General features: G+C 36.7%; 3 protein-coding genes across 6 annotated transcripts; 1 reads left to right on the top strand and 2 right to left on the bottom strand.

Annotated features, from left to right (window-relative positions):
- Positions 1–367: 367 nt before the first annotated feature.
- On the top strand, positions 368–9,913 carry LOC110845579 (prestin). Of its 3 annotated transcripts, XM_022092026.2 has the most exons (19): positions 368–1,131; positions 2,039–3,490; positions 5,691–5,947; positions 6,141–6,299; positions 6,463–6,504; positions 6,581–6,649; positions 6,746–6,766; positions 6,844–6,875; positions 6,945–7,091; positions 7,176–7,259; positions 7,326–7,406; positions 7,501–7,605; positions 7,735–7,868; positions 7,967–8,120; positions 8,198–8,383; positions 8,458–8,727; positions 8,797–8,919; positions 8,991–9,113; positions 9,189–9,913. In XM_022092026.2, the coding sequence occupies exons 2-19, from the start codon at positions 3,471–3,473 to the stop codon at positions 9,552–9,554; spliced, it is 2,373 nt and encodes a 790-aa protein (XP_021947718.1). In that variant the 5' UTR covers positions 368–1,131; positions 2,039–3,470; the 3' UTR covers positions 9,555–9,913. The 3 variants fall into 3 exon arrangements, with proteins under 3 accessions (XP_021947718.1, XP_035705268.1, XP_021947719.1); XM_035849375.1 differs by lacking the exons at positions 368–1,131; positions 2,039–3,490 and adding an exon at positions 4,969–5,086; XM_022092027.2 differs by lacking the exons at positions 368–1,131; positions 2,039–3,490 and adding an exon at positions 5,149–5,561.
- On the bottom strand, positions 9,696–12,328 carry LOC110846820 (glycerate kinase). Of its 2 annotated transcripts, XM_035849377.1 has the most exons (6): positions 11,707–11,917; positions 11,580–11,641; positions 11,381–11,500; positions 11,056–11,299; positions 10,904–10,962; positions 9,696–10,811 (listed from the first exon to the last, which is right to left on the bottom strand). In XM_035849377.1, the coding sequence occupies exons 1-6, from the start codon at positions 11,769–11,771 to the stop codon at positions 9,937–9,939; spliced, it is 1,425 nt and encodes a 474-aa protein (XP_035705270.1). In that variant the 5' UTR covers positions 11,772–11,917; the 3' UTR covers positions 9,696–9,936. The 2 variants fall into 2 exon arrangements, with proteins under 2 accessions (XP_035705270.1, XP_035705269.1); XM_035849376.1 differs by having other exon boundaries at positions 11,580–12,328.
- Positions 12,329–12,457: 129 nt separating this feature from the next.
- LOC110845581 (protein Wnt-5a) lies at positions 12,458–21,442 on the bottom strand. Its single transcript, XM_022092028.2, has 10 exons — positions 20,637–21,442; positions 17,379–17,504; positions 17,238–17,295; positions 15,310–15,838; positions 13,685–13,761; positions 13,482–13,585; positions 13,124–13,272; positions 12,988–13,050; positions 12,749–12,916; positions 12,458–12,676 (listed from the first exon to the last, which is right to left on the bottom strand). The coding sequence occupies exons 1-10, from the start codon at positions 20,762–20,764 to the stop codon at positions 12,489–12,491; spliced, it is 1,590 nt and encodes a 529-aa protein (XP_021947720.1). The 5' UTR covers positions 20,765–21,442; the 3' UTR covers positions 12,458–12,488.
- Positions 21,443–23,641: the final 2,199 nt, after the last annotated feature.

The following is a 23,641-nucleotide window of genomic DNA, read 5'->3' as shown; positions in this document are numbered from 1 at the left end:
TTTTGTGGTCAAGCTAAATATTCAGGGTGGGTCATGTCTGCACGAACGTATGTAAGTATGCAAAAAAAAACAAAAACATTTGCACGAGGATGAACAAAGGAGCATTTCATGTCGCATTTATGTATCTAGCCAACATTTCCTGTACATATGTACAAATGAATGATTCCCCGGTAATACCCGGGCTCTGGAAACCCGGGATCGCCCGATAAAATCCAAACTTTACTTTCACAAGTTGCTATAACCTTGACATAAATTCATGTAGGCTAAAACGTAGTAGGATATTTATTTTTCTTTTGTATTTTAAAATTTATTATATTGCTAATTCTCGACTTTTTAAAATCTTTTTTTATGCCAAACTTTTATATTAAACTTAAGTATCCATTAAAGATAAAATGTGTACATATACAATCAAAACTTTCAAATCCTTAAAATTAAGGTTGAACGAATTTTTTTTCGTAATCAGTCTTACAAACAAGATAGATAAGTAATAGAAAGGGAATTAAGAAGCGTGCTGCAAAAATTACATGTAACGTTGTCGTCAGGTACCTGAAAGGCTGAATTAAACCGTGTTACACAACAATGCGTCTTGAATGCATTTTTTGCAGCCCAACCACAACACTGCACTGAAGAATTTATAGTGACCTGTTTTGTGCAACTGAGACTTACATTGTTTGTGCATTGGAGGAAGTAGTGCTTGAATATGCAAAAAAAATATACGGAAATGCATTTGCTCCAATATGCAAGGTAAAATAAGAGCAGCATTCGATTTTATTTCGAGTGAATGTACCTGAGGCATTATTTATCGCGCTGATAGTTTGCCGAGAGACTTATTAGACTTGCGAATATGTGATCCAACTTTTAAACCAGTGATATTGTGATTGATACCTGAAAACTGTATTATTAGTGAATTATTCCTGGAAGTAGTGCGTGTTTGCAAATCTTTGATCCAAGCAAGATGATGCAAACTATAAACGGAATTATGGAACCCGTGTTCCTCTCTCGTTAAGAAAAAACGACACGTGTGTCGCTTTTAGATATGAACAATGAGTCAAAAAGTGTTTCGTGTGTTGGTTATTTTCAGACAACTCTCAATCTGCCGGACGTTACACGTTAATTTGGATAACCCAACATGTAAGGCCGTCCTCGCAATCAACATTGTAATTTGAGTCGTTTCATAACCTAACTTCCAAGTTTCAAACACGTGTCTTAATTATTATTTGACGTATGCGAGTAATTATAGTTCGTTTATCTCTATTAATTGAATAATAATGAAGCTCATCCCATTTTTCTCGTACACGCAAGAAAATTAAATCTATTGCGTTGAATTTTTATGAAATCTTTTGATTTATTTTATGCTGCAATGGAAGAGATGCGTATATTTTGATTTATAGCATTCATCACATATATGTACACCAAAAACTTATTTTAAGTAGGTACTTATGTGCCCATGTGTCTTGTAGTTTGATACGTTACTCATAAATGTCAGGATCAATAGCAAATTGAATTTTATCATCTATCCGAATTTGTATGTATTTACTAAAGGACATTAAATTTGATGCATCCTTATCTTATTTCAGTGACAGATATTATTGACATTTATTGCATTGTAATCAGTACATTGCACAGGGATATACTAGTGGAATATACACAACTCTGATGTTACGTATGTAGGCAGCAATATTTTTTCGAGAACAACAAGCGATTACATGTAGGGAAAAATGCAGCTCAAAATTTCTGACCACGTTAATAATTTTACAATGGTTTATAGTTAAATTGTACCAGGCACCTAGATTCATAGATATGTAAATTACACTTTATATTGGCGTCATTGCATTTTCTTCCCATTAATGACTTTAAAAAATCCTTTATAATTGTAATTTCCATTGATTACTGACTGTCATGCAAAGAAAGGGTTTAATCAGCACGCACTCTTGTTTTTGTATTTTCTGTACTCTGTAAGGCATTGTTCTTCTTCGCATTTACATACATGCGCTGATCCAATTCTCTACTTTAACTTACCTTTGCCAATTATTTTCAGATTCAGAAGATCTACTCTACTCACCCACCATATGAATATGCAATGGCCATGAAATCAACGTGCCGGCAATCCCGTGCTGTATCCTACGAATCTACTGCTGCTACATATTTACTGGACTCTTACCTCTTCTATCAGAAGACATTCAACTGTCCTCGGTCATAAATAAAATTATTTTTAAACATTGGCTTCGTCCAAGTATGCATGAACCTAATTCTGAGGTCAATATGGTGTGAACCGACTTGGAATTCCTGACCCTTCTCTTATGAGCTCAGCGAGTGAGTAATTTATTTTAAGCGTTATTCAGAAACCCGGAGCAGACGGATTATTGTTTACCGAAGAAGGGTTGATCCTCTCACCAGAATAAACCTGTCAATTTAAAGCTAGTCTCAACTGGAAATATCCGGCTATACGCTAAATAAAATCTCATTATCTGGAGCACAAAATAGCAACGGTGACGTCAAGTCAAAATTTCACTCAAGCGTCCAGAAGACGGCATACATGGATTATAAGGATATCTTGCAACTTAATGCAGGCACACGGATGCAATACTTTCAAGTCGACGAAGGATCAATCAACTATCATTCAATTCCTTGTTGATCAACAGTCCTTTTGGATCATAAAATCAGTCAGTCAATCAATCAAAACTACTACCACATGGATTGCATTGTGTACGTTCGTAGTAGTTGTTTTGCATAACTCGCCGTTTTATTTACTACGATAAGCCGACACTCGAACCGTTGAACAATTAGTTTTTCATTTCAGGTCAAGCACATTAATATTTGTTGATGATTGATATGTCGAACCTTTAAGCTCTACTCACCACAACGTGATTGGGTATTGTGTGTGAACTTTGGCTGGGGAAAGTGTACAATATAATCGTATCAAGAAAAACCAACACCACGAAATTGCGGTGTTCAGCCTTTGGAATGTGCTATTGACTAGTGATCATCATCAATGTCATCATCACACATACGCGTTTAGGATCTGCCCTAACCTGCACCCAATTTTGTGTATCTAAGTATATACGGCCGCTAACAAACCAATGTGCATGCGTTGTAATATTTAAATTAGCTTGGCTAAGTCTTAAGTAAATGTTGATACCCTGGACCCGTTTGCGAGGAGATACAATACATGAGCCATTAAGAGGCAAAAGCTGAACGGTGCTGAACGAAAGTTTTAATATATATCAGCCGAATTGTTGCCTTTGAGGGATTCGACAAGTTGCACTGCAACTGGACACATCTACTATCTGCTTCCATAATTCATCTCAAAATTCAAATTTAGGAGAGTTTTATCGTCGTCTGAGAGCAAATAACTCGTGCTTTTTGCATAAAATATTACCAAATAATAAATAACCAGCAGTCAATTGAGTATACAAATTCGACTCGAAAACTACCCCACAAAGTTCATTCCATAACATTTAATCTCCAAAATGAAGAGACATCGCGAGAGGTGAGTTTTCTTACTTTCTTTTTAGTCGTAATATCATATCCCAAAATAACTAATGCCCACGTAACTGTTTCTATTTTGTGAAACACTTCGGTCATCTTATCCATATTTAATTATCATCTACTTAGCACATGCATTCAATTTTGCTAGTTATTCATTATCCACATACGATACATATGTATACACATGCATATTAAATAAGCAAGTAAAATGGACAATATTATGCCAGAGGTTGTTGTTGAACTTGTAAAATTACTGTGCAGACTGCTTGGACCCTGTTTACCGTTTCAGCATCAAAAGTTGAAAAACAAGAAAAAAAATGATTAATGAGATTATCGATTCATGTTTATTAATAATCTCATATTTTTAGCAATAACTTTGGTTCAAACTGGTCTTGACTAGTCAACACTCAATATAATCTGAATTTTTGCACTTGAATGAAAAGGTTACGTCAAAATTGACAGAAGCACGAACAAGTAGAATGATAATGCATTGATAAATGTCTCACATGAACTTGTCGAGTCACTGAGATTTGATAAAATGGGTAAACGAATTATAATTTCAAGGATGGTGGTCCGGATGATGATGAGTTAGGTGAGATGAGAATTATCTCATATTTACTTTCAACAATGATACTCAGACTGATGAACTTGATACCGTTTCGAATCCTTGACCTCAAAAACTGTGTTCTGTTTTTCACTTTGTATTTGAACAATAATGTTTATTGGCATCGATCGATTTGGATACTTTCCAGGGCCTTTAGGCATATTCGGAAAAATTGTGTCTCTGTACATATGAAGGCATGCCGGACAGACTTTAAAAATATCTATTAGTCACTGTTTTTGCAGGCATACTTATTTATCGCCTGTATGCAAAAAATGAGTATGACAGTCAAATGTATGTTGTTGAACAGACTTATGTTAACTATTAAATATTTGCTGCGTAGCTAAATAATTATAAATTTATTATATAGTAACAATTGAGTTTGTTCTTGGTTGACATTTTTGTTTGGTAGTAAGTATTTCCTGGTACATGCCAGGCGACAAACTCGATTTGCCTTGAAGCTTTTCTTATTTACAATAAGACTCTGAAATACTAAACTCTAGTTCAAAGGAAAAGTCCATTTTACAGACAAGGAAAGTATGAATATGGCACATTTTTTGGTAAAGGTTACAATTTCTTTTTAAAGCTAATGAAAATTTGTAAGACACATATGTCATATCCTCGATTCGGCTATTTGTCATTAACGGAATAAGGCCAGGGCCTGATAGAACTGGTGGAAGTCTCACTGGCGACATAAAAGTGCCGTGAGTGCCCAATCTGGTTTTATTTTTATTCTTCGTCCCTTCTGTACTCCCCTAGTGAACAGAGTCATCGAAAGTTGACATCGAGACAATAATTAACAAACTGCATACATGTAAACTGGTACAATCCACACTGAACGCGTTAAATTGCCTTTTATGCATACTACATACGTACTTATGTCTGTCGAGCTTGACTGATTGTAGGAATCTCCCAGTTGTATCTTTCAATCGTCATTTAAATATGTGCATTCATAAAATTTGGGAACTCCAAACAGCAAATAACACTCTTTGTTTGGTAAATTTTTCTGCATGCATTATAAAATAAAATATACATATTAATAGTACAGAGTTGCGCATATTTTGCCACTTGAGCCAGATATGTATAATGTGCAAGAGTTATTATTCTTGCCAATTAAGGATCGATTAAGACGAGATGTCATATCGAACCAAATTAAAATTTTTGGCATCACGTTGAGGTAGTCAAGTTGGAGACGTTTACTTGCCTGCGGAGTTTTCATTGATATTTGAAGTACAATCTGTAGCAATAGTTCTGCAGTTACATATATGCGTTAATGTTAATCGTTATAAGTTATCGAACTTGAAATGCGACACTTGTGAAAATCATGTCGTTTGAACAGTGTCGTCTGTCTACTTGCGTACTTACTGCTCAAATCTAAAGTCAGATTTGTTATATATCGACTCAGTTCAATTTCATAGGGTTTCCTAATAGTCGAAAAGTAATATTATAGCTACGAACGAATATAACTAATGTGAGTTTCCGATTAGTAAATTTAATTATATAATTATGTGAATTGTAAATACTCAAATTTTCTCACAAACCGTGCTAAATAATTGTGATTCAAACGCTTTACAACAAATTACTCTTTTTAATGTAATAGATCTTCGTTAACAAAGGAGGAGGGTGAAGAGCACGAACAAATCCGTCTTGTGCATACTCCAGATCTTCCAGTGACGATTGTCAAAATGAATGACTTTTCCGCAGCAAAGGACCAGGCAAATTTTGTCATGAAACACAATAATTCTTTCTGCAATACTGCGACTGACATGTCCAACGAGTATTTGGAAAAAGCGTCACCACCCAATCCAAGGAAAATTTATGCTGACTGCATTCTCCGAGCTTCTGAATCTCAAAAATGTAAGTTTAAACAAATTTTGAAGTATGCCGAGAACTTAAGTCGTTAGAATTAATACTTGGAATATGCAAAGCATTCAAGCATGATATAAATTAGACTTAAGATTCTACCAGCATTTACCTAACTGACATTCTTTAGTAATTGATTCCATGATTTCTCATAACAAGTATTGGCATAAAAAATTATTTGCATTAGCTTCCATTAAATCTTCGATGAGATGCAAATGTACACCTTTGGAATGGTTTCTCACCTTATTCCCCATCTTCTCCTGGCTTCCGAAATACAACTGGAGGACAGACTTATCATTTGACTTAGTGGCTGGAACAACAATATGTGTCATGCATATTCCACAAGGTCAGACATTCGCAATTTGTTTACAACGATTTTAATAATTCATTCAACTTATAAATAACTTTCATTATATTATGGCACAAAATGACAGCATAATAAAAAAAATTCCATGATGATGATGATTGAATAAAGTTCCGGAATAATTCCATTTCTGTTCTATTTTTAGGCATGGCTTATGCTCTTTTGGGCAATTTGCAGCCAATCATAGGTAATTACTTATAAATATTGAATATTCTTTAAATCTTACTCTATGAATTTGAGACAAATTCCTTTAAAAACTTAAGGGATCTACATGGCCTTCTTTCCAATCATCGTTTATTCCTTCATGGGTACATCCAGGCATGTTTCAATGGGTAAGTACATATTTAGCATTGCGAGGTTGTATTGTTTGAAACATGTGCAGTACATACATATTTACTTATCATACTATTATTTCTATGTGGAAACAGGGACGTTTGCAGTAGTTTGTCGTAAGTATATTCACAATCTCAAGCAACAATTTCATCATAATTTCCTTTGACTAAATGTGTATTACTGAATGACGTAGTTATGACTGGTAAAGTTGCGACAGAACGAATGGTGAGTAACAAATTTGAGCGTATGGATTTACATGGAAAAAAATTACATGATTTTTTTTTGGCGTCGTAGGCTTCTTATGCTGCTGTCCAGCTAAAACTTAACGACTCGGCTCTGCTCTCTGAGCTGTACTTGACCGACGATGAAACGACGCCTGGCTCCCCATATACATCCGAGCAAATTGCGACTGTGATTAGTTTTTCTGTGGGAATATGGCAGGTAATGATAAGCAAAGGTCATCATGATTGTCATCAAGTTGTTTTATTTATAGTTTATGTGTACATATTTATATCCTTTGGACAGATCTTGATGGGTACTTTGCGGTTGGGGTCACTAAGTGTCCTGCTTTCTGCAGAACTTGTGAGCGGTTTTACCACAGGCGCGGCGGTATGTGGGCTAAGGATATTGGCAAAAATACAGTCCAACCACTCATGATAATAATCTTTCCCACAGGTTCATGTCCTCACTTCACAAATTAGAAATCTCCTGGGACTCTCGCTCCCAAGACGAAATGGGTTGTTCAAGATCCCACTTGTACGTAATACGTAATAATAAAAATATATTTGTACATATTTTACATTCTAGTCATATCTTTAAGCGCAAATACGAGTGTGGTGTGATATTTCAGACTTATGTTGATATAATGTGGAATTTCGGCAACATCAACGTGACTGCTGTCTTGTTTTCCGTATTTACAATTTCCTCTTTGGTGATTTTCAATGAGGTTTTAAAAGTAAGTTGTAGAATATTAATAGCCAACCTCTGAAGCACCTAAATATTTCATCATCAGTTTCTTAAAATATGTGTATTACTGGATGGTGTAGTCTAATCACGTGTGTTCTCTCATTCTTTTAAATCACAGCCTATTGCTGCAAGGAAAATTCCATTTCCTATTCCGATCGAATTATTTACAATAATAATTGGTACTTTGGTCTCCAAGTATTGGATAACATCGAAAGAGTATGGCTTCCCCATTGTGAACCATATCCCCACAGGGTGAGCAAGCGACAAATGATCTATTTTCATATTCGAGACGCTTCTTTACACTCAATATGCATGCATCCAATTAATTAATATTCATGTCAACCTTCCAGACTGCCAACACCCTCCTTGCCACCAATAGAAATCCTTCCAGACGTTATTGTCGATAGTTTTGTTATCGCCCTCGTGGCTTTTGTGATTTCTGTGTCAATGGCAAAAATTTTTGCAATCAAACATAATTATCAAATCAACCCGAATCAAGAACTTGTAAGTCCCACGTTGATTATCATCTGTTGATATAATTAGCATAACATTAATTGATATAATTAATGCCTCGTTTATAGATAGCCAATGGAACGAGCAATTTTGTGGGGAGTTTATTCATGTGTGCTCCCATCTCAGCGTCTCTGTCGAGAAGTTTAATTCAGGAACAGGTCGGGGGCAAGAGTCAGATAGCCGGACTATTTTCTTGCTCCCTGATTGTTATTGTTCTCTTGTGGATCGGTCCATTCTTTGAAACTTTGCCACATGTAAAATTAGCAACATAAGTAATGATTTTTTAATATGCATACAAGTATTATGGAAAATGTAACTTAAATTACAGTGCGTCCTATCTGCCATGATCGTGGTTGCTCTCAAGGGCATGTTCCTACAATTCCTTGACCTCCCCAAGGCCTACAATGAGTCTTTGCTGAACGCTGTGGTCTGGGTGGCCGCATTTATCGCTACTGTTTTGTTAGACATCGAATACGGTCTGGGGGTTGGGTTAATTTTCTCCATTTGCACCCTAATTTTCACTTCGAACAAACCTCACATTAATGTTCTGGGGACATATGCTGACTCCAACGTTTATGTGGACGCGAGCATGACACAGGTATTTTGCTCTTAAGATTATCTGAAAATATCAATTGCATTGAAAAATTGTGCGTATGATTTTATTCAGGCCAAAGAAATTCCTGGAATCAAAATAGTGAAATACACTGGAAGTCTCAATTTCGCTACCATTGAACTTTTTGTAGAAAAGCTTCAGCTAATCATTCCTCCAACGGAACCAAAGCGCAAAAAGGTTCGAATTCTTAACTAGTCTTGCCTTTCATACATGTCGGACTTACAAAAATAAATTCTATTAATATGTAGGGTGCCAATAATTTGGGTGGAATTATCGTAAGCACAATATCGAAGGAAAAAATCAATGACAATGTTTCTATTGATGACAATCTTTGTGACTTTCACCCTGCAATGGTTCAACTACAAGAATCAGTATGTCCAAATTAGTTGCATAAATTATAAATTAGTACTACGGTAATCAATGTCACGTGATTTGTCCATTTGCAGATCTCTTGGATAATTTTGGACTTTTCAAGTGTGAGTTCAATTGACCCTGCAGGAGTTAAAGCACTGAAATCTTTGACCAAAACATACTTGAAAAAAGACATTCAACTCATTTTCGTTGGATGTGCCCCTTCTTTATTTCAAGTAATGGAACGATGCGAACTTTTAAGCCAAGCCGGAATAGAACACTTTTTCTCTACTGTACATGACGCAGTGACATTTTGTTGTGTGCCAAATTTCGAGCAGATAAATAACAATGCAAACCAAGCAATGAGTCCAGATTCAATAAATATTGACTGTGTGACAACAAATGTCCCATATCAAGTGATTCAAAATTCAATTTTTGAAAAGATACCCAACAATACCTGATTCGTACCTCGTGTGATGTAGAAATGTGTGATTGTTACAAAGTATAGTTACAAAAAAGTTACAAATAAGCTGAATAGAATTTTGAATGAAACTGATACAATGAAACAAATGTACCTGCAATTGCAAGAACTTCAAACGATCTTATTTTGTGACATTTTATTTTATGTAATTTTAGTGGTTGAGGATATAATTTTTTTTAAATATTTTAGTGTACGTAGCCTAAACTGGCTTAAATGAAAATGTGATGACAATATTTAAGGCGTTATTTATTTATACAGGGAGAATAGTATTTATAATGCACAAAATCAGTATTATCTGCTATTCGTACTTAAAAAAATAAAAGTATAATGCCATGCGAATTAATAAACCCATATGCAGCCCATCATTTAACAATGACGATAATTACGAGGTCCATGACGTTAGTTTCTGTATGACCAGTTATGATATGATATGCTCCGTTGCTGTTATATTTGAAATATTGGTACGAGTTATTTTCGCGAAGGTATTCCGAAGGGGACAAATGGTTGTCGTAACCTCGTTGCAACATGGACGAGTCCGCCACTGCTCCGGCAGCTTGACACGGTCCATCGTAACCGTCTGTCCCCGCACTGAGCAACGCTACCTTTCCCTTTACGTGCAGATTATTTGCACAAGTGTCGATTTTCATTCCTGCGGATAAAGCCAATTCTTGATTTCTACCACCAATACCTTTACCAACGACGTTGACTGTGGTCTCGCCGCCAAATAAGATGCATACTCCGTCAAATTTTGACTGAATTTCAGGATCCTGTACAACCCTCACCAACTCGTCAACCTTCTCTCTTTCCAGACTCAGTTTTTCTGCAGCGTTATAAATCGTGGAGGCATAAGCAGATATAAATTGGTCAGACTGTTTGGCTCGGAACAAGTATGAAATGGCTTGAGTGGCGTGACCGAGTAGGTCTCCTACTTCTGAGGCATTGCCAGACAATGTTTTGGTAACAATTAGTGGATAAAGGTTCAGCCGTTTTGCTGCTTCGGACCCTGCTTCAAGTGCTACTGTATTGTTGCCAATTATAATGTTTGTGACATTTTTTGATTTGGGAGGGGTGACAATTGGGTTTTTCAAAACTTGTTCGATACTCTCTGCAAGTGTACCGGGTTCAGAGTATTTGTCTATAATTTCACGTGCTCGAGATTCTGGATCTTTGTTTGGAACAGTGGGACCACTTGCAATGATATCTAGAGGATCTTCGGGAACATCGGAAAGAACAATTCCTATTCAATAAGTACAAGGTCACATAAGTTGATACAACGTACATAATCAATATTATGAGAAATATATCAGTTTCTGTTTAGAAATTGTTTACCAATGATTGTAGAACTTTTGCATAATGTGAGAAGTCCTCCACCTTTGACTAGTGACAACCTTATTACAATTATAAAACATACATTATCATTTAAACTCATATACATGGGACACAAATTTGTGTACAAAAGTTTAAGATTTTTTAAATCAAACCTTTTTCGAACTGTATTTAGTTCATTTATCGTGGCCCCACCCCGAGATAAAGTCTTGACCAGTGATCCTAACTCATCAACAGTAATAGGATAAAGGGGATATGAAAACAGTGCTGATCCGCCCCCAGTTATTAAGACGATAAGAAGATCATTATGATCCATATTTTGAACTAGCTGTACAATTTCTTTTGATCCCTGGAATGCGGCTTCGTCTGGAATATTATTTTTTGCCCCTCGATGAACCTCTGTACCAGAAAATCACACAGGACCAACAACTTGAACAAATACCTGCACCAAATAAAATAGGATTCTCTATTTTATCTCACGTATTCCTTCCTCAACTGGGTCTCGAAATCCATCGGGAATGTTTACCATCACTTTTTCTAATTTGTCCCCTAAAACTGCCACAACTTGTTCAGCCATGGGAAGTACGGCTTTGCCGAAGCCTGTAGTTAGGTTAAAAAATTGTATTCATGTAATTGCAGCGCAACCTGACTATCAATCTGATGATAAACTGATACTTACCCACTACATAGACTTTATTGTAGTTTTTTAGGTCGATTTTTGTCACTTTTCCATCCCCATCACTGATTATAATGTCAGACTCATTTTCTAGTTTAAATTTTTCTTTTAATAAATTTTTAGGCTTTACACTCTCCACCGCTTCGTTGAAAATTTGTATGGCCAGTTGAGCTGGTCTTTCCAGAACGGTTTCATGCCCCACGCTCATGGTCGTCAAGTAGCGTTTAGTTCCACTGGAATGATAATCGAAACACAAAAGACGAATACTATTCAAAGCAGCAGGATTATTAATTGAGGGATGTCTTAATGATGTCTTAATATTAAGTCTGGAATGTAAAAACGGCGTAGTGACAATCTTATTGACATGCAAAAGTCTGTTCACGACTATACGCATATTGGTTTATTTATTGGATGATCTAGTGTATTTAATTCAACGAGTGATTAATAATTTGATGACACAAAATTACTCTGTTACTATCGGAATTTAAAATTTGTGTCCAACAAGTTTCATGCAAAAAATGTGACTCTCACCGTCCAGTCACAAATGGTGAACAGGTTCTATCATACACTAAACCTACGTTTATACCAAGATAGTAAACAGATACATACAAATACAAGATGTGGTTACAATAATGCATTCGAGGTTCTTAGCTTAATGATAACTTGTTTATACATACTCGATCAACTTAATTGCACTAGTGCGTATGCTATTCTATGTCCTAACCTAACATATTTCTTACTTACTCGAGTCCTTATCGATTTTTTTTCAATGAATGGATGAAACAGGCATGGATTATCTTATCAATTTACACGTACATAAATATGTATTACTTATAAGCACAGGTTTCGTCTGCAAATAAATAACTTTGCAAATGCTTGAGTGAGAGTGAACAACGACTGGTACAAAAAAGTTTATTTACAAACATCGTATTTCTGAACACTACGGCACTCTTCACAAACAACTTGACAACACCACATAAATTTGCAGTTGCATCGGTGTCCTGACTTTGCAACTACTGAAGTATGTCCTCGATTGCAGCAAAGATTTTTGCAACTGTTTGGGGACGACACCGTTTTATTGCAGATTCTTCCAGACGTGCCTGAAATGGTAGGATAGCGGATATTACAGAGTTTTACATTAAAAATGGAATATAATTGTCGAGTTTATTTACCATAAATGCCAAGTGTCTCATTTTGAAAGCAATAATTGGGAGATAAGTCCGTATACACTAAATCGACCACGGAAGGAACTGGCACTCCGTTCTTCTTAACTTGCAATCTTCCTCGTCTGTTCAGCTTGACCTGTGTTGCCTTTTCGTACTGAACTTTTAAGTAGTCTCCTGAATTAGTAGTTACAAACCACGTGCGTTAATCTTCAAGAGTTCCATGAAGTAATGCATATAGTTGTTACCTATTTCTCTGAACGTCGGAATTTGATGCCAACATGTTATCAGTGCACAACTTCCACTCACGCCTAAATATTTACGTTATTATTTAGGGAAATTGTTAAAATTCATAATTTACTAAATACTATCAAGCTTATTTACCGTGACATTTGCAAGCAATTTTCGTTTTCTTTAGTACAGCTCGCCGGCCGGCCTCATTGTTGTGAAGATTAACCAATGACCGTGTTTTCCCCTTTTTGTCCACTGTAGGATTTTCTTGTTCTCGAATGTCCACAAAATTTTGTGCGAACCTGTGATACAGTTTTGTTATTTATTAGTAATAAATTATTACTAAATGACCTTGCATATATAACCTTACACTAAAATATCCATGCACAATCATTTCCAAATTAAGTAAATGAGATATCACGTTACATAAATATGTATCTCGGAAGCAATTTGTCATTGTCACCCCTCTGCTTTTGACAATATCTGCCAAATATTTAAATTTATCACTCACTTGTATCCATATTGAAGATTATCTCCACAACCACCCCAACGCCATTCATCCTTAAGGTCGGCTGGTCTTGGTGTCTTGCCACAACCACACGAAGATATTGAACCCTGCACAAAGAAAACTCTTCATGTAAACTATTGAATTTTTAGCAGTAAATAAATATGTCGAGAATGCATGGTGTGTGTGTGGATTAAGGTATTACGAACTTCTCGACATGATCTGGCCACGGCTTCCGTCACGGCTGCACTCCACACGGCTTGGGCGAAGGCTACCTCCTTGGTGCCTGCACCAACCAAAATCACCGTAAACATGTATTATTAAATATCATCATCATAACATTTGATCTATTGTCGGAACAAAAACCATAAATTGCAATTAAATTATCATGCATTTCAGAATATGAACCCCACGATTGAGCATAAATTATTCTCTCTCACTCAGTGGAATGCTCAAAGCAAGTCGCTGAATAAAATTTATAGAAATCTTGGTCGTCTTGTAAAATTAATTTAGCGATAAAATCTACATATATTCACGATAGCCCTTCCTCCTTTCAACGCCACCTGAGCTTCTGATTAATGTTCTGGCGCTAGAAATGGACTGCACAATTGGGAGTATTATAGCTTCCCTCAGAGAGAAGCACAAAATTATCATCAAAAACTTTACGATCAAGTCAAGTCTGCGTTCAACCCCAACCACCAAGAGGTGTGCACAGGGTTTAGGATTAAATGTATGTAAAAGAGCAATTTGGCACCCGATTTGGCAAATCTGTGGTCTCCCTACGCACTCAGAATTGGTGTTGCCATTAGACTATTAACTAACCATGAAGTCAAATTTCTCCCAGAAAGTATTACACAAAAAGTGGTGGTGTTGTGTTGGGCAATAAAATGAAACGAGTTTGCATTTCAACCAAAGTTTTTGTAAACTGGAAAAGTAAAAGGATGTGCCTTTTGTGTTACAATGGAGGAGTGAAAAATAACTATATACGTACGTAGTAAATCCTAATGGAGCTCTTTCATCTCATTTCATGAGAAAACAAATAAACAGTCAACTTAAGCTGAGGTTTTGTGGACGAAGGACGAATTTGTGTACGAGACAACATGATCTATCTGCAGGGCTGGAGAAACTCTTGAATAATAAAGAATAAGTAAGACATCTTCTGACTTGTTGTTATTTGTGCTGCGTGATGCATTGACATCCTTATCAACAATTGCTAGCTTAGCGTCATCAATAATTTAAGAGTTAGCACTTTTGCAGATGAAGATGTACTCGGAGGAGGGAACCCTTTCGAATGGTTTATTTGTTGGCACTCATGCTTGTTTTTCCATGTATTTATTTGTAATCACCAACCTACTTCGTACATGTATGTACGACTATCTGAGAAATAATAATGGTGTGAAAAGAGTGTGTTATTGAGATTTACTCAGGGACTAGTAAGAAGCACAAAAAGTAGGATGTTAATAGCCCATAAATTAAAACAACCCTTGGAGCACACCATAGATAAAGAGGTTAAAGTGTGGACTATGTAGGGATATAAAAACAGATAAGCTTCCCCCGTGTTATGTAAGGATTTTTAACGAAAGTAAGACTGACATTTTAATGTCTGTAGAAATTAAAGTCATGCCCAATGCAATTTCATATTTCAGAGAGTTTCGAAAATTTTGTGGGCTACAATATCGTACACAATATAATGTCGTTAGAAGTACAAGTACTAATTATATCTTTTGTTCTGTTTCGTGGTAAGCGGTTTTGCAGTTTTCGCATTTTCAAACAAAAAAAATAGAATATGAAATTGCAGGAAAAATACAACAAATCACTGAACAATAATGATTACCTCGTGTCAAGATGGAATTCCAATTTTGTGCCTTTTCCTCTTTGTCGTGATGATGATGACTATGCGAAGCTGGTTGAGTTTCCAGACTTATCTGCTGCCCTCTTTTTCCTGTTGGTGATTTTGTCATTCCGCCCATCACAAAATTATTATTTGTACTCGGATCTTCCATGTCGTTAGAAATTGAATGATTTTTGCGATTCTTTTTCTTTGACTTTGTGGTTGTGGGCAATGGGTCCGAAGAATAAAAGTCTCTCCCAAGATTCAAGTTTTCTGTCCCGTTCTGAAAATTTCTTGTCTTTCTCTTCCTCGTGGAAGGGTTAAAGTTGCCATTTTTGCTTTCACGAAGAATTCTAGATTGTGGGGTTATGATCGTGCTCGCCGTCGTTGTCGTCGTTGCCCTCTTGTCATCAGACAAAGTTGTTTTTTTCTGTATTGGAAGCACACTGCAGTTCCAATGATGATGTCGAAATTGCCAGCGACATTCTGACAAACCTAACTTTGCTCCAGCCACAACCGACCGCATGTGATCCTATAGAGTTAAAAATAATCATAATTTTGATATTATGATTTTATCGATTGTACATAGTTTGATTATACATCTACGGCAGAGTTGTTCCACAAATGCAACAATTTCACGGTGTCCAGAGTTAAGCGTATGTCCAGTAAATCAATGCGATGGTATTATTTTCTAAACTACACTGTCATTCATGATAAGTTTAAAGGGAGAAGGAATAACAAAATAGGCTGACAATTAGAGCTCAACCCTTGATTTCAAAACATACCCCCTGCTTACACCTCAGCCTAAAAAGGGTTCCAGTCAGAAGAATCCAAAGAAAGAAGCACGAGGAATTCGATTCAGGATTCAATGAGTTATCACTGTAATAGGATTATCTTCACTCCAACTATTTCTCACTCTTCAGCCACAGTCTTTCAACTTTCGGAAATTCGGGGGAGATTAGAAAATCCTCGCTGCAGGGAGCGACCGAATAATTTATTATAAGGAATGAAACGAAGGGGCGATCATGAGATCCTTCCAAATTGTATCACTTTTACCATCACGTTCACACACCACATTTCTTTTCATCCCACCTTCATGTCTCAATTCCTCGTGTAATTGCATTTGTTTGTAGTCTGAATAAACTAAAACAACGTTAACGGAATTGTAACGATTTATAAATAAATGCCATTTTTCAACCTTTCTCTTTATTTTGAACTCTTTCATCGCTTGATGTTATATAAACATTGCAATATTGGATATGTACTTAGCTGCAGAAAATACTCCATTCCAACTTTCACATACATACATATTCTCGTTACGCCCTACACGGTAAATAAACTATCTATGTAGTTCAATCCGATTGCCTATGCCGTTCTGAAAAATAGCAGGTTGAAATCAAGCAAAGGAAGGACGAGTGGAGGGCATGGTTGGTTGGGTCGTCGGCTATGGCGAGAGTGTGAGTCTGTGAAATTTATGGTAATTTCAGAATGATAAATGCACAATAAATTTTGAAACACCTTCCACCGAGAAGTAATAATTCTTTTACAGACCAACTGCTCAAATCAAAAGCACACTGCGAAGACTCAAAGATTTAGACCATGATATCAAACTTGGTTTTGAGTATCTTTCACTCCCACTTATTTTCCACGCTTTTCCATGATCCTTTGTGAGCTGACTTGTGTTACGGAAACTCGCACTGTTGTAAAAAGTTTCATTATAAATAATTCCGTTGAAGTCGGCATCCTTGCACCTTCGTATAATTCGTTCAAGTCATACACAGACGCAGGCGTTTATTGCTCATATTTATTTATTTACTGTTTATGTGAATACTTGGGTCAAAAAAATTGGATCTGGGGGAGGAAGTAAGTGCTGTGTGCATGTCAACTTGTCAAAAGAAGCGTGAAAAGTTATGATTGGTGTATGTACTTACTGTGAAGAGGAGACAGAGCTTAAGTTGGCCGTCAGTGAGACCGTCCAGCTCGTGACAACTGAAATTAAAGGTAGTTTGTAAAGGTTTATAAAGGCGAATGAAAATATTTTTTAGCAATTATTGTGCATGCATGCAATTTACCCGGGTAGACCACTCGTTGCTGTTGTTAGTAGTTTGCCTCCTGGACTTGCAATTGGGGTCACATTGTTAGAAATTGATTGCTCTGGATCCCATGTGGACAGCTCGTCATGCCACAGGTTCAAGTTTCTATAAGAGGAGAGAAAACATCAAAATCAAAGTAAAATCAGAGTAACAAACGAGCCTATGACATGTTGATAAATCTGCCATTAACTGCTCGGCAGGAATTCTTGCATAGCTGCATATTCTATCCGGCAATAAACACCACACAAGAAGAGTAAGCTTTTTATATTATTAAATTTCCCCTTAATCTGGGGATTTTATGTGAAGGAAATGTGCATGTATGTATCGTAAGGTGTGCGTTTTCCGCTATTAAAACTTGATATATGACAGGAATCAAGTATCCAGGCATTTACATTTACAGTAATAAAACGAAAGTAGAAAAGGGTTAGAACGAATGATGCGGACTTTAATAGCACTACTACTAAAATACGAATATAAACTCAAGGTGGCAGAAATGAGCTGTTTGAAATAATTCTAAGCTATACGAAACACTGAATTAACCTTAGAGAGCATGATATATATTAAAATATTGTAATTTGTAATGTTTTTGCTCAAAAAAGTATCCACCGCCCACTGAAAATGTTAATATGTATGTATCTACGTAGCACCAAATACCAATCTGTGATATTAACATAAGTAATAGACAAGTGTGCATGCACAATTTCAACCAATTCATTTTTCATCAACTAGCTGACAATGCAACTTAACCTGAATGAAGTGGTGTAAAAAGGATGAAGGGAATTAAGACAAACAACAAATTAAATTCTCCTCTTATCACTTAACAGCTTTGAAATCCTAAGGATTCACATTATGGGCGGAGCACGTGTGGTAACATACCAATTAAAATTTGATTTATTGTCGAAAGAAAACCTTTTTAATGACTTAATCGTGAAGAGTATTCCAATCAGGTACGAAAGCTCAATAGAAGTCAACTTGTATTATTGAGTTGTTTGTCAGTTAACATTTCTATTGATTACTTTCCTAGCGTACAAATCTCGTTCTTGTGCATGTGTACATATGCATACCTAAGAATATATGCATGTATGTCGTAGTCTGTTTATATTTCTTGGGATGCTTGGGCGTTTTGTACATCACAGAATTAATGAATCACACAATATTCCACGCATATCATTTGAAAGTATTGAACACGCAAACCTTTTTCATATCCTTTTTAACTCGAGGGAAAAATGTCGAATTAATCATAGCCTAATCAATCCGAGTGAGAATTTATGTCCAGAAGAGAGTTTTGGTGTGGGTTGTCATATCATATCTCAACTTCCCACAAGTTGACACTACAAATGCCAAAACATCATCATTGAAACTTGTCCCATCATCCTGTGATGCTACTTGAATCTCAATGTCCCACGTGCACTGGATGTCCTCTCCCTATGCGAGTTAACGTGTGTGCACAGAGATTTCCCATTTTTTATTAATCCCGTCTGAATATCGATTTCCCACTTAATTTTAACCTGATAAAACGGTTGAGCAATAACTCATGTTCACACAGTTGAATATTTCCTTCCATGAAAGTCACATAAAAAGCAGTTGGCACGCTGAACAAGTTTATCATTTTCGAAATGCTCACAATTTCAACATCATCAGGGAACATCTGTCTGCGTTCTTTGTGCGTTTCTATGTACTCACCTTCCTCACACACTTCCTCATCCGTATCCGGATAGAAGCCAATAAATATCGGGTTCATTTACTGCACTTTTATAATTTTTTTTACTGCCTGCTAGATACTACAACTGCCAACGAATGCAGATGTGGGAGTGTGAAAGGAGTGCAGATAATGGGACAGATATCAGTGACAATATTATACTGATATCTGTCCCATGTGCTACTTGAACACATATTACTATTACTTGCACATATTCACCTATTATGTGCATTTGTGCAGTCTTGTCAACGTTCATGAAATTTCCTGCTTTCAAGTATTTATACTTCAAAGTATGTAGAGAATTTGAGTAATTTAATTTCGTGTGATAAATCAAAACCAAATTTACACTTGTAAAGCACTGCAATATTCATGCATGTAATGTACATGCATGTACAAATGCATACGTAAGATCATCACATCCAGCAAACCGTATCATAGAAAATGTACTTCTTTTATATCTTAATTAGAAGCTCTTTGATATTAAGCGCTCTGTAGATGACATTACTTTTGTAATTCTCATTCATTCCATAGCTCAATAAACTTTGTGACTCGAACGGAGACTTTTTTCAGAACGAAGGTGAGCAAACTTAAAATGATGAGATTTTATACAGAAGTTAACGAGTTGAACTATTTGAGATGTGTAAACATTCGACAACATCATCCGAAATGCCAACCACTAGGACAAGTAGGACTACTGCTACGTACAGAAGTATGACATTCAATGACGACGATTCAAGGGAGGAGATTTTATGATGATGAGACCAACTTCTGAATGACGACAAGTCAAAGCACACAGAATAGATAGGTTTGTTGTAAAAAGGGTAATGAGGACCCATTTAAGTTTCAAAGGGATTGTCAATTTCAGTAAATGAGAGGCAATTACTGGAGAAAACAGAAGTCAAATAAATGGAACCGGTTACCATTACTCCATTAAGTCATTGGTGTAAAGATGCCTGTCCAAGTACGTAGACTGGACACACAAGTCCCCATGTAGCAATGACTTACTTTATGCATATCGTTTAATTCTCTTGGAATTAAATAAAAAGTCCTTTAACAATTTGACAGACTCAAAACGTAGCGTAAATTTAATGCGTTTGAAACGTAGTAACTGCAAGTAGTAATTTGCAACACTAAAATCCTCAACATATCGCAGTAATTTCTTCATAACGAGTACTTCATAAATAACTTAAACACGGCAGATCACGTTTCCGCTGCAGGAGGCAGTGTCAGCAGTCAACAGTACCGCAGGTCAAGTGAGACAAGATAATTTCTCTACAACAATAAATGCATGATTGCGACCAGGGTACATAATTTAATGCAAAACAGGTGACGAATACCATAACACTGCACTGGCTAAAATTCAAGAAATTCAAGCAGACAGCATAAATCAGACCAAGTTGTAACACTATCTTTATGGGGAAGCCATAACTGAAAGAAAGGAAGCTTCAAGTATGAAATCGATATTACACAAGGTTCACTCAAAATCGGCTAAACTCTTTCAACAATATAAATTGAGGCAGATAAGAACAAGTACTCACATCCAATGGGAGGCGAGTGAAGTGTGCAAAATGTTGATTAAACTGAGGATGAAAATGAGATTATGATGTTGGTGTGGAGAAGGCATTCTTCTTTGCACTGCTTTGTGATGCATTGTTTTAATTACCATGCTGGTCTTTGTCACATTTTGAATTCACACAACAACCGCACTGTTATCAGCAGAAGGAGCTGCCGTGAAGCCCTTATCCATAAGAATAAGGTGAAATCTGGTTCAAGTTTATTATGTCCATCGGCAATCGTCTCACTGCTCTGGTTGCCTCGCCTTCTTTGAGCTTTAATCACATCTTAAGTATTACGTTTCTCGCAAAACAACACGAGAATCAGGTGCAATTTGATACAAACGAGTTGTCAAATGCTAAATCAAAGGAGTAGCGCATCAAAATGAGACAAGTGACAGGTTTAGCAACACATGTCAGATTTAAACAACTATAATAACCACTTGTTAAGTCAGTCTGTGCAGAAATTTACGGATCAATTTAAATTGTCAAACACGAGACGAATGAAGAATATTCATCCATTCAAATAATTTGCACTGAGAGAGAAGCATGGATGATTTTTTCGGTATAGGTAAGCTACTGAGATCTTCAATTTTATAAGTATTTACTTCGTTTCACTTGTACTCTGAATTATTCACAACAAATGTTACTTTTACACAACCTTGGAACAACCTGACCACTGTTTTTTTTTACAAAATGCACTTAAAACTTTGATGGAATTTCGGTTAACATGACCGAGGCAACTTGCAGCGGTGATGCTTTCCCAACAACTGCTGAATCTCGATTGAGATGTGCTCACGCACAGTGATCCAACCAACTCTTACGTAAATTCTATCCCTCTCTCACCCAGCAAGCTATCTAAAAAGGAGACTTGGCTGGGAGATGATGCACATCATCATCACCATTCTCTGGCTGCCTCGCTGGTATGCAAGCAATAATGCAAGGTAAGAGTTAACTATGAGACCTGCACCAGGATTGAGTTTCAATTGAAGGAGGGCCAGGAGGAGGTGTGCCAGTCAGGCAGCAGCGTTTGAGAGATGGATGGAATTGAGATTCAATTGAGGTATTCAAGTGTCGCATAAATCACAGGGGGCATCTCCATGAGCCCTTTGTAATCATGCGAGTCCTTTGCCACCAGGTCAATTATTTATTACGACTCTTTCTTGTTCCAACTCACATTTTTACCCATAAACCACTATTATTATTCCACTCTTTTGCGCATTACGTACATACGCGGAGACACTTTAATGCTGGCAAGTAAACAAAAAAAGTGTATCGCTTTAAATTGGTCTGATCTCTTTGGAAAAACCGAGACAACATGCATGAAATTTAGAGATACAAACACCGTGCTAAATCGCCACCATTAAGGATTTGATTAAAGCTTTAACCCTTCTGCTTCTTGCATTATTTCCACCTCTCAGTTTTGGAATACGGGCGGACGGGTTCGCAAATGCTACATATTCATAAAATTCGTACCTAGTTTCAAACAGTATGATGAGCTGAAATAGTTTGTAAGGGTGAAATTGGATAAGAACCCACCCGTATTTTATCTCCATTTTATTTCCACTTCATTGTTGTTGGTTGGCTGTAAGAAATGGACACTGAAACATTAAAACGCTTCTCAAGAACTACCGACATCACCGACAAGACAACCGAAAAGAGAACGATGAGACTTTTAAAAGACAAGGATGTCCAATCCGACGACAAGCAACACTCATCACTTGCTTTTCTCGTTCCTCCTCCTCGTCCTCTTCACAATTACCATATCCGATTTTTACAAGTCACCACGATGCGATTGACAAAAAACGTGTACACAATCCACACACAGCCGATAATTTAAAAGCACATATACAGACAGACAATGTGGTCATTGAAATGTGCTAAAACCCTACTGACAAAATATTCTGAGACAACATGGCATTAAATTATGCTATATACACTCATACACATTATTATTATGCAAACAATTGTGTATCAAAATGCAGTTCTTCTAGATGTACGTTACTACTGCCTGGAATGTTCCATGTCGATTATTTTTAACAAGTGGAATGCTTATACGCAATACGCATACCGATACATTATGTAGAATCTGCGTTGACTAACGTAGAAAAAAGTTCTGACTATTCGTTTGCAGATTTTTACACTTCAACACCTGAAGCAGTCAGTTCACAACGTCTAAGTACATGCAACTACCACGTAGATAATGGAAATCAATAGTCACAGTATCAGTTGCGAAATGCTTTGGATGTGCAATTACCGGAGGGTTGATGATGGGAGCTACCATTCGAGAAAATAGCGACATTTACGATTACCATTCCATCTCGTAAGGAAACATTAAGCACATGATGAGAGATGAAAGAATGGAAAAAAACATTAACAAGAGTTCTCATTTTGATCTTTCAACCGTGTCAATTTAATTGCTCTCTCTCCCTTCTCCATCCACCCATCCATCCATCTCATCAGGAGAGTTGGCCGCCCGACCCTCCTTTGCCCCTGAAACAAAACATCATCAAACTCTGAAGAAGAAGCACACACGCTTGTAAACTGTGTGTAATAGAGGGACCATTACAATAAGGCTCCAGTCCAAAGTGAGTAGTGTTTAGTTCTCGTATTTTATCCCTTTTTCTTGTCCAGTCGGGCAATAATGCAAGGATTACCTTTACCTCTTCTTGGAGAGATAAGAAACACTTGATCTCCGACTCACCCACTACTCATCTCCTTCCGCAGCAAGGGTTTCAGACCTTGTTGTATTTCATGTATGCCCATCATTATATTGTGTTGCCCACAGCTAACTTATAGTGTGATGGTCGCAGGTGATACGCTTCGATTTCGACCAATCTTAAACTGTACAAGGTCAGAAATGTACCTTCTCGTATTTTTTGCATTTTCCAGAATGAATAAGTTTAGATTTTTTAGCCCAAATCACGGGTTTTCAAAAGCGTTACAAAATATTTTTTAAATATGTTTATGAAGCGAATTAGTCAATTTTT

This window comes from Folsomia candida, unplaced genomic scaffold, assembly GCF_002217175.1.
Source record: "Folsomia candida strain VU population unplaced genomic scaffold, ASM221717v1 Fcan01_Sc003, whole genome shotgun sequence".
NCBI classification, from domain to species: Eukaryota; Metazoa; Arthropoda; class Collembola; order Entomobryomorpha; family Isotomidae; genus Folsomia; species Folsomia candida.
This window is presented reverse-complemented; position numbering and strand designations above follow the sequence as displayed.